Source organism: Rhamphochromis sp. 'chilingali', assembly GCF_963969265.1.
Source record: "Rhamphochromis sp. 'chilingali' genome assembly, chromosome: 19".
In the NCBI taxonomy this organism is placed as follows: domain Eukaryota; kingdom Metazoa; phylum Chordata; class Actinopteri; order Cichliformes; family Cichlidae; genus Rhamphochromis; species Rhamphochromis sp. 'chilingali'.
This window is the reverse complement of record NC_137946.1, coordinates 8,547,902-8,559,135: the sequence shown is the minus strand read 5'-3', so window position 1 is coordinate 8,559,135 and position 11,234 is coordinate 8,547,902. Positions and strand designations below refer to the sequence as shown.

Sequence of the window (11,234 nt, the reverse complement as noted above, 5' to 3'; positions counted from 1 at the left end):
TCATATTTGATCTGACTTATTGCAGTTAAAACACCCTGCGTATATCCATTGCTGGATATATCTGGAGAAAAGTGGACCATTTCCAGGCTTATGATTCAAAGATGTGAACTGTGCCATTGCTCTTAGCTGGTGCCACATACAATCAGTATTTTAAAAGTGATGCTTTTACAATTACTGTATAGATGTGAGGATTTTTACAAGTTTCCAAAATATTTTAAAAAGCCAATTTTCTATTAAAATACTGAAAATATTCATATATATATGCCACCTGGCCACTGTGCAATGGGTTTGTGTGTTTTTTTCTTCAGCTGCCTGGGCATAAGGACTCCTTGAGTTCATGGAAATAATACTTGCCAGACTCAACTAGGCTTAGCTTGGCCATTCTTATAAGGGTCTTTGAGGTTTTAAGTTACATTTGGAGGTCCAAACTTTACAAATCATGTGGTGCTTAAATTGAGGATTTAAAATGCCTCAAAACAATGAGTTGAAAAGAAGAGAAATAAGCAACAATACCTTGGTTTACACTTGTTTTAGTGTACCATCAAACAGACAACATTCCTGCACAGCAAATTCAAAAGTGTTAAATGTTTTGGTGTTAATAGTCTTCTTGCAAAAGTAGAGTTAATTTTACTCTAAGTAGAGTCACATTCTTTTAATGTAACTCTGAGGTGTAAAATGATAGTAGTTAAAATCGAGTGTTAAAAATGAGTGTTTCTCTGTCAAATCTGGAGGTGTTACAATGGAAACATTAACTCTTGACCTCTTAACTCTGAACTCCTAGAGGGGCTATGACACCAACAGAGTAAATTCACAGACTCCGCCCCCAGCACGGCTCCAATCGAAGCTGAAGTGAAGCCGTTTCAGAACATTTTGCTCTACATATTCGAGTTGTTTGCCATGCTTGGTAAGTCATTTTTCAAAGATTGTTTCAATTATTATTATGAGCTTTTACTTCTGTGGCTCTTTGGAGTTGAGACAAAGCTGTGTGAAAGGCATTAGCCATGTTGCTCGGTGATAGCATAATATTCTGTTTTAGCTAGCTGAAAGGTATTGTTTGCGGGCAAATACCACAGCCTTGAAAAAAGCTTGCATGTGAATTTTCAGTCAAACTTTTGGTCAAATACACCTAAAACAATGTCTAGAATGTGAAATGTTGGTATAATGGTGCTACTTGAAGCCTGAAAACGATCGCCCATTAAAAAAAACGAGCAAACAGCAGTAGCAGATGTCCTGACTGGATTCTACGTTAGCATAGATCCCTCCAGAGTTTTGTGCACACGGTTTAGGTAAAAATGAAAAAGGTTGAGGTTTTACATTTAGTTCAGTATTACCTGTTGCCTGTGTCCTTGTCTTTTGGGAAAATACTTTACACAAGTAATGGCTCAAAGAGGATTCCTTTTTTTTTTTTTTACTGTGCTGCAATTGTTTACTGGATTGTTTGTACCATTAATTAGTGTCAACTAATTTTTATTCAATCTCCGCACAGGATATGCTTGTGAAGATGGAATATGGGGGAGAGCAGAAGTGCGTTGAAGTTCCACAAAGTGATGAATGAAGGACATGCATATTGTATTGAAGAAATAAGTGATGAGAATGCTGTTATTTGCATTTACCATGTCAGACCTTTTGATAAACAAAATTCTAATGAAGTGAGAACATGTATACTGTTACATCTTTCAGAAAATGTTTTGAAATTGTGGTGCACAGTTCAGAATAAATGTTTTTCAAAAACCATTGCATCTTTTTAGTAAATGTTTATTTCCAAAAGAAATTTCTAGAAGTTCAGAACAGTAAAATTCCCGCTTTTTAGAATGAATTAGAAGATAACTCTTACGTAGTTAAACTAAAATACTCTTTGAGAGTTAATATATAAACTCTTAACACCAAGTGTTAAATTATCAACTCCAGACAGATTTGGTGTTTAACACTAAATCAGAGTTAACGTACCAACTCTCCAAAAAGAGTTAAATTAACACTCTCTGGTGTGGACCCATATAGACACTTTAATAGTGTTGAAATCAAATCCGACAGTGTTAATATGGACATGCTGGATTTGCTGTGTGTGTGCACTTCTGGCCAAAAGAGCTTACTTGTATTATTTTGACGTTGGGCTTACCTTCTTTGGTTACACATGGGATATAGCAGCAGTTCTTTCAAAAAGACAGTTAAAAAGAAACAAATGAGACATAAATTGCTATTTATTTTGTTAAAAGTTAATGCCTGAATTATCTACCCAATGTATAGGTCTTAATGATTAGTTTGTTTGTTTGTTTGTTTTTTAAAAAAGGAACAAATAAATACGTTTTGATGACTATCATTATAAGTCACAAGACAAAAGACAGCAAGATCCATGCTGATGAATCATACATAATAAGTGGTTTATGATTTTCAACCATTTTCTTCCTGAGTGGTTCCTGGTTACCTCAGAACAGTCCGGTACAGGAAAGAGTTCCTCATTTATTAATAAATACTAATTAGTTACTGTTTTCAGGCATCCCAAGCTGTCTTACAGGATTGCTATTACACAATTCATTACTTCATCGTCGTGATTACGTGACTTATATGTTCCCTCAAAGTGAAGAGGGGGATCATAATACTGAGCGCTCAATCGCAGCTTGTGCACTGTAGTATCTAGTAATTTTGTGCACCTCACTATGAAGTGTTACTGACGTCTATATTAAACATGCAGAACTGCTGCTGTTGTCTTTTCCATCTTATTGTGATTAAGTGCTTTTCAGTTTTTGGAAAATGAGCTCACAAGCATGACACACAATCTATGAAGTAATGTGATTGCCCATTTTGGAGGAGCAGGTTTTGCACATGTGTCCATCATGTACTTTCTCATTTAACACTTTAGTTTGAGTCACAGTAAGACCATTGGGCTCTGAATCAGCTTTGCTCTGAATTTCACTGGCTCCTCTGTCACCATGTTTCTACATTGTGGATTACACGCTGTAATTTTAAGGTAACAGGAGCTGCAGCTGTGTTCAGTTTTCTCAGTTTCATGTTTAGATGTGTGTGGCTCACAGACCACAGAACGCACACAGCCACAAGACTTTGTCTCAAATTCATGTCAAGAACCAGACATTTTCAAAGACACAAAAAATGTCAGGGCAAATTTTAAGGTTGTGGGGAATTATTCTTATTTTTTAAATGATATGATCTATAAGAAGAATACTAAATCTGAAGAAAGGTTAGGAGGGCAGTCATACTGCAATTGCACAAATCTTTTGGAGAACTTTGCCCGATATGATTTTACATATTGAACCTTGAAAGAATCAAGTACCAGAGAAGCTCCAGACTTACAGTGATAACTTAAAGACATGCATAATTTGCTAAATAATGAGTATTTACTACACTACTACACTGAGGACATTTTGTGCATTCTATTTTGAATTTCTGGTGACTTTTGTCAATTTATGCTGGAAAAAACATAGGTTATTAGGATGGGTTGGGTTTGTTTGTCCTTCCTTCTGAAATCCAGCCCTGTGCAAAGCAAACGTCAAAGAAAGTTTAAAAAAAAGTGAAGAAGTAAAAGATAAATGGCACTTTGATAGTTTTTTTTTTCTTTTTTACTCTGTAAGCCACTAAAAAGACTAAAAGTCTGGATCTGAAGACAGGCCTCTGAGCGAGCTAAATAGTACCAAATCCAACTTGAAAATCATCTTAAACAATTTGAAGTGGTTTTACAAATCCATAAACTGCACTTATATCTGCACCTGATGTTTGGAGAGCGTTTATTGGAAAGATTAATCATGACGCAAACCTTACCTATCAAAAAGGCTGAGGTCTTTTTTTTAATCCGACAAGACATAAAAAGAAAATAGGTTTGTACCCTGTGGAATTTTACTAAAAAAAAGAAGAAGAAAAAAGAAAGAAAAAAGAAAAAGCTGTGCTGGGCCCATAAAAATGTGATGGGCTGCATGCAAGTCTGATGTAAAACAACCAGAGGCAGAAAGGCTAACATTACATTGTTTTGTGTGAAGTCTTCTTAACATGCCTTTTGGCGTGATGACAAATAGAACTTGATTATTAAAGTACACATATTAAATTGGCGCCTTGGTTTTATTGTAACCTATTGGAGGGGAAAGTGCCATGTTTGACGGACACAGAGTCCTTCCCTGAATTCCCTTTTAATCAACTACAAGTCGAGCGCCTGACTCTGAACATCTCAGTTTAGGAGGAGTTTGTGAGTCCTGCGGCTCACCTAGGACCTTTTATCAAAACGCTTTTCACAACGTGAGAGTTGGGCTGTTGTGTTGCTGAGAACTGCGAAGACTTTTTGACGTGCAAAGTCCAGTATCCTGGCAAAGCAAACACTTTCTGGGACATGAGCCAAACGAGCAGACAGTTATTTTGTACCAAAATCTGGCCAGAGGATAGGAAATCATACACAGGCAACGTCGTGACCGCTGCCAGTATGGCGCAAAAAACTGAAGAAAGTCGCGTCTATTTCACCAAAACCCCGACTGGAAGCAGTGCCGGGAGTTTGGCAGAATCCGAGAACGCAAACCTGTACGGATCCGGAAACATTATTCCGCTAGCCTGTGACATGGAGAAACGCTGCTGCCAGACAGCTGCTGCTCCTCAGGAGGAGTTAAGCGCTGAGTGCCGAGTGGGCGACATTCGCTCCTTTTCTGCCTGCGCCACAATCTCAGAAACAGCCAGGGAGCTCTGCAAAGCTGTGTCCGTGTCTCTGGGTCTGACCATGGAGTCCGGTGACACGAGCGAGGCGCACGTTTCTCTCCCGCCGTGTGCCGCAAATGACCAAATGAGCGCAGAGTATTTATTCGGGGTGGAAGCCGTGCCTGCGAACTGTCCCGGAGCCCCGGCTTCTCTCTCCGAGTACAGGTGTCCCGAGCGAGATGAGCGCCCGCCACACGACCACAAGCAACAGGTGAAAATGTTCAAAAGTTCAGAGCCCGCGGCGGCTTTTCATCACCTTACTTCCACGGCGACATCTGTGAACGCGCAAAACTTCACGCTGTGCCTGGCTGATGACATAACTCCGAAAGAGATAGATCATCTGGACATAGCGTGCGCTGCCTCTTGCCCTTACGCCCCAGCTGCGCCGGAGCCTTTGGCACAGTTCGGCCCCGCGGCTGCACAGAGGCCATGCGGAGCTTACAACTCCGTGGAGGAAGCCGGAGACGTCGTGGATGCCGTGGAGAATAGGTCCACGGGGTTTCAGGCAGAACGGTACGGCGTCAAAGTCAAATCTGAGGGAAGTGCATCTGCAGGGGCGTCGTGGGTCAGCAGGCCTAATTACAGCTTCGGCGACAAGTACAACTCGCAGTTTTGGGGGTCGAGGCAGTGCATGAACGTGCAGAGCTCGGGAGCGAACTCCCCGTTTATATGCAATCCATATGACGGGACCGTAATGCGCCGTGAACAGTGGTACCCTGGCGGGATGCTGAGGACGCCTTATCCCAACTCCAACTACATGAAGGGTGAAGTCGGCGAATGGCTGGATGTCACTTACAACGACACCAGGTGAGCTTTAGTCGGCTGGTAATAGTAATTTTACGTGATTACAATATAAATATGTATTTCATATTGCGGTATAACCAAAGGTTGAACAGTTCTAGGTGTAATTGCGAGCCAAACGTTCTACTTTATATATATATATTCAAACTCAGGACCACAGGTTGACCCTTTGTCCCTTAGGGGGCTTGAGGGTCTGTCTCTGACCAGGATTAGATCACCAATCCACAGACTGACAAACAGCAAAAGGCAACTGATACTACACCACATATCAATTTCTTTACTGTCTGTGTGTGTGTGTGCGTGTGTGCGCGTATTTCTTTTTTCTTTGTTGTTGTTGTTCTTTTATTGATGCAGGAAACATTTACCCCACACTTGTTTTTTCTGGTTCCAAACCATAGTGGCAAACTGAACAGACTGTTTAAAAAAAATTCCCTGCTGAGAAAATGTGTAGGCAGAAGTTTCAGGCTCCAATCTAGAAATACACCTGCTTCACATATTTGGCGATTTTACAGTAACCCAGAGCTGCTGATTTTATACACTGTGTGAAAGTCTAATTTTTTAAAAAAGACAATAATTGAAGTATGCCAAACTGATTATAGCTACAGCAAAAAAAAAGGAGATCAAAGCGATACATGGAAACATTTTAACAACCCTTTTCCTCCAAACATTTGTAATGAATAAAGTTTGATTCTATTTTTAATAAATTTTTTTCTGAATAAAGTGAATGAGAGAGTGTTGTATGTATTCAGATGATAGTGGATGTATTCATTTCATAAAGTCAGATGATGACAGAGTGGAGAAAAAGGGGGAAAAATCACTGCTTGACTTTTTCTTCAAGTTTGTTTGTTCCTTGACTATTGTAAATGTTAGTCCCCATGATTTTGAATTCTGACAAAAAAGATGAGGCAGTTTATAGACAAACATTTGTATTACCCGACAGTGACCTTGGTGGCTGTACCTGAAAATAAGATTTAGTTTAACTTAATTTACCTGGGCCACTGGGTGATGTTTCACATCAGTTTGGCTCTAGCTAAGCATTCAAAGTTAATGTGATAAAGAGATGCAGACAGTCTTGTTTTAGCGAGAAGATTTTGATGTTTCTGTGGCACAAAAGTGGGAATAATTAACAACACAAGTTAACAAAAAACCCCAAGCCACACGCACAGTTGGTGCTTTCGTAGTTTCAAATGTTTCTGAGTGTGTCAGGTTCTTAAAATCTCTCAACACATTTTAGTTCAGACTATAAAGCACCCAAAGTGGGCACGTTAACTGACAGCCATCGTGTGACGTGCATGCCACACAGAGGTGTTGTCTGCTGGTGTTGTGCAGAGCTTTCTCAAATTCACCTGGGTGAATGCTTGTTAGTGCAGTCAGAAAAGGGACACTGTTTCCTTTGGCTGTTAGTGTTCAGTACCGCATAGCTGTCTGCGTGGTGTAAAGTGAATTTCTGTACAAAGCTGCTGAGAGGAGGTGTAGCAGTGTGGTCTGCCTAATCTACTGAGCAGTCAACCCAAGAAGGTCATTTTTGAAACCATGTTATATCTACCTATATATTTTTTAATCTATAAAAAAATTTCCCAGAATTAACTTGTCAGTCTACTTCTTTAACTTTTCATACTTTCACCCAGGAACTGATCCCTGTGTGTAGAGAAGGGTAATGGAAAGTTTTATGGATTTTTTTCACTTAGACATTACTGGGTTTTAATTTTGTTCCACTTTTTCACTTCTAATGATTACATCGTGTTGTATTATTGTGAAACATGGCTAACAAACCTAGAGTAGCAAGACTGACTGCCGAAGAAGCCTTGGGGCAGATATTTAATGCTCAGTGAAAACAGCTCAGTTGATGTTGATGGGTTAGCTCAGGTTTAAAACAATAATTTACGATACTAGAACATGTGTCGTAGATGGGAGTGTTCCTTGTGGGGAAATGATTGTGTTGTATTTTTGATAAATGCATTAAAAAAGGAATTCCTGTATAAAATGGAATAAAATGGGGTCATAGATGACCTCACTCGCTCTTTCTAGGCACTAAAACAGCTTGATTGCTCAAGGTTTAAACTGAAAAGACTCCCAGCCCTTGCATGCTTTACCTTCTGGCAGAAGATATGTATTATTTTAGTTTTATGGTAATTTGCCTTGACTGAATGTTTACCTGTAGCGGAGGCAGCGTGGAGTGGTGGGAAGGTTATTCTCTGAATGTAATTGGTTACAGATTATTACTTACCATTTAAAAATGTAGCAAGGGTTTGCTTCATGAAAGCAGTGCCATCATTTGCTTTTTGATGACTTTTTACATAAATGATTTAGACTGAAACATTTTCTACAGGGTTTCCTCAGCTTTGATAGCCAGCATTTCACTGTTCATTGTATTTCACTGCTGGTAAACCGGCCTTATTCTGTACAGGGATGTTAGCTCCTTTATGATTTCAGAAAGGAAATATTGTTGAATTCTAGCACTGAAAGGCATTCTTGGCCACTGGCCTTGTTGAGGTCAGCTGTTTGCAGGCATGGCAGACTCAGGATGTTTAAAGCAATGCACATTGTTTGATTGACAGGCCTGAAATTGTGTAAATTCAAGCAGCAGAGTGAATCAAAACAACAAAAAGAAAGCACATGGCTGTTAGGACATGCATGTCAGATCTGGAAATTGCAGATCAGCTGGTGGAGATGCCTGAGGATTGTGTAGAGGTCTACGAAAAGAATTGCTATACCTTCTCTTCTGATTTATCACCATAGTCAGTATTGTCTTTATATCACCATGGTCTTAATTGTCAGTTTCTACTTTAGGTTGTGACTACCACACATGCGCGCACTCACACACACATATGCGCACACACACGCGTGCACACACACATACACACACACATCCAGTACACCATGGTAACCTTCACCTAGTCTCCCTTATGTACAATATTGGCAAGTGCAATTTTTCTTATGCAACATAGTATTTTATTCTATTTTGTACAGTATGTTATTCTATTTTTTCTTATTCTATTCTATTGTTTTTTCTTAATTTTTGATGGTCTTAACTTTGTACTGTCCGCTGTCTGCTGTGACCAAACAAATTTCCCACGTGACTAATAAAGGTTTATCTTATCTTAACATGACAAATCACTAACAGATGAGTGCAGTGTTCTCAGGGCCACAGTGAGATTTGGCACTTATGTTTGGTGTAAGAAAAAAACAAGATGGCAGCAGTAAAAATGTTCAGCATGAGGCTTTAGAAATGGACGTCCACAAACCGATTTATGTTTCCTAATCCTATTTTTATATGTATTCAATGGCACTTTCAAACGAATGGAGCTTGTCTAGATGTAAAGAGAGAGCTCTAAGGTGCAAACTTTCTTACACTTGATGCCACTGACCTCTGAGGGTATTGACTGGCGTTTTATGGGGAAGATTCCAAAGTAGGCATTCCTGCATGGTGGCAAGATGCAAAGCACGAATCTGATCACAATGTAGATAGCAAGTTAGAGTAACACAAAACAGAAAATTAGAAAGTGAAAGCAGCTGATCTGTGACAGATCAGTAGGTCCTCACACTCAGTTCAGAGAGGTTATGTGGTTTATAGTTTAGACCATGAGGACACTGAGTGAGCGAGACATTGCTTAATGTCTGAAGCCCTTTCAAAACCCTGCTTATACAGTTTTCCAAGTCAAGCTTGTCTTGTCTTTTTTATCTATCTATACACAACATAAACACGATTCAAGACTTAAGGTGCAGGATGTTTTGTACAATTGCACCACTACAAAAACTGGGAGATGTTTGAAGAGCAATGAATGGAACACTTTTGGATATTAAAAAAATACAAAAGTAGGAAAGAAAAGTTGAAATAAATAAATAACATAGCCAGTTGTAAACACATTCAGCCTTTGTTTAGCAACCAAAGCAATGATCTGCTGTTCATTTGCAAAAAGCTGATCTCTGCTAGGGCTGAACGATATATCGCATTTGCGATAATATCGCGACATGATCAAGTGCAATTTTCTAACCGCAAAGGCTGCGATTATACTCTGGACATGTCCAAATTCATGGGCTGCATCCTCCTGAGGCCGCATTTGTAGACCGATTACGTCACAGCGACGCGCCGAAGGCTGTCCAAATTACTACCATATCCCAGAATTCATAGCGCGGCCCAGCCAAACTCCAGTTTCCAACAATGGCGGCCGCTACTAAGTTTTAAAATTACTCATACTAATCTTTCTGGGTCACAAAATAAACTTTTAAAATATTTTCAGGCGAGAAAGTAGTTGTGTAAACATCAAATATCTGCTCGGTTTATCAAGATATCCCATATTTGCAAAAGTGCAAATATGGGTTACTGATGCCCCCGGGGACATATACTGATGCGGCCGAGAACGGCACAACTCCCGGCACATCATTTTCAGATCACCGCGGAGTTTCGCTGCTCGGGTTAAACGTAATATATAAGTCACTTAGACAACCTAAAAATGTTATTGTTGGGCTTTTTTCAGTGTTTTGTTTGTTCGTGAGTAAATCGGTTTGGCTGAGATTAAAGTTATTAGATTAGATAAAATAAAACTTTATTAATCCCCCGGGTGGGTTCCTCCTTGGTTTTCACACAGCTGACTAAACGTCAAACAGAAAACGTATTAAACAGAAGTATGAGACAGTCGAGAATTTACACCAGTGTCTGGTTATATTTTAGATAGCAAGAAGCAGACGGCCGAGTTTATTAAACTCCACCGAGACAGCGGTGACGCTAATCAGAACTAGCCTTCTGATTCAGAAGGCTAGACCGTCCAATTTCACGCCTTTAAATTTTAAAGGCGTGTTTGTGTGTGTGTTTATACAATTGCTATTATGTTTGCACTTTATGTGTAATGTTACTGACTGCAGAGATCAGTAAGATGTGTGTATTTTTTATTTATTAGTTTTATTTATTTAATATTATTTTTTAATTGAATGACTGTCTAGTAGTTCACAGATGTCGAAAAACTGAGTGTGGTAAAGCCACTGATTTTGTTTATGTATATTTCTGCAATCTGCACATTGTACTGACTTTCATTTTAATGTTTACACCAGGGTTCCTTGTCAGCACTTTATGCTCAGATGTTTGTAAGCTAAAAATAAACTATTGTGTATGTTCAAATATACTGTTGTGATTGAAGAAGTTAAATAAAAATGTCAGTCATCAATTCATGCATCACCTCATGTCATCATAACAGAGGTCTGTCTTCCAGGAAAGAACAGTTTAAAATTAATGTAATATAGTATTGGCCATACTATATGATGTATTGCTTGTCTTTGTTTAATAATACAGAAGACAAAGACCTTAAAAAATAATCGCATATCGCATCGCAATCGCAATATTGGGGCAAAAAATCGCAATTAGATTATTTTCCATAATCGTTCAGCCCTAATCTCTGCTGAACTCTTTTTCCTGTCACCACATTGCTAAAATCTCTCTTATGCCATGAGCGAGAGCCTGCTTTTTTTTACCTTTTGTTGCTGCTTCTTAGATTTGGTTTTAACAGAAAGATTTTGTGCCTTGCTATCATTTAGTTTGGAAAAAATGCATTGCAATAGTTATGTGTATATGTTGCAGTTACACCTGCTGTGAGCATGAGGAACATCTGTGTGGTTTTACTGCAAAGCAGAGCTGAGAAAACTCAGGCATGCTTTTACCCATTTGGACCTCGTGGCAGTGAGCTGCACAGCTGGATGGAGTTATTTAGCCAGGCAATTATGTAAAGTTGTAGTTTTGATTAAATTCTGGGACT

The 11,234-nt window shown here is 39.2% G+C and overlaps 1 protein-coding gene and 1 long non-coding RNA gene across 2 annotated transcripts in view; both read left to right on the top strand.

The window, feature by feature from the left end:
• Window positions 1-594: 594 nt before the first annotated feature.
• LOC308386997 lies at window positions 595-1,734 on the top strand. Its single transcript, XR_013969880.1, has 2 exons — window positions 595-904; window positions 1,487-1,734. It is a non-coding gene; the product is annotated as an uncharacterized lncRNA (long non-coding RNA).
• Window positions 1,735-4,315: 2,581 nt separating this feature from the next.
• Window positions 4,316-11,234, top strand: part of ar (androgen receptor) — a 40,994-nt gene continuing 34,075 nt past the window's right edge. Inside the window, exon 1 of the mRNA XM_080867276.1 lies at window positions 4,316-5,493. Within this exon, the coding sequence (XP_080723402.1) occupies window positions 4,331-5,493 (1,163 nt within the window). The 5' untranslated portion in view covers window positions 4,316-4,330. The remainder of the gene's footprint in view (window positions 5,494-11,234) is intronic.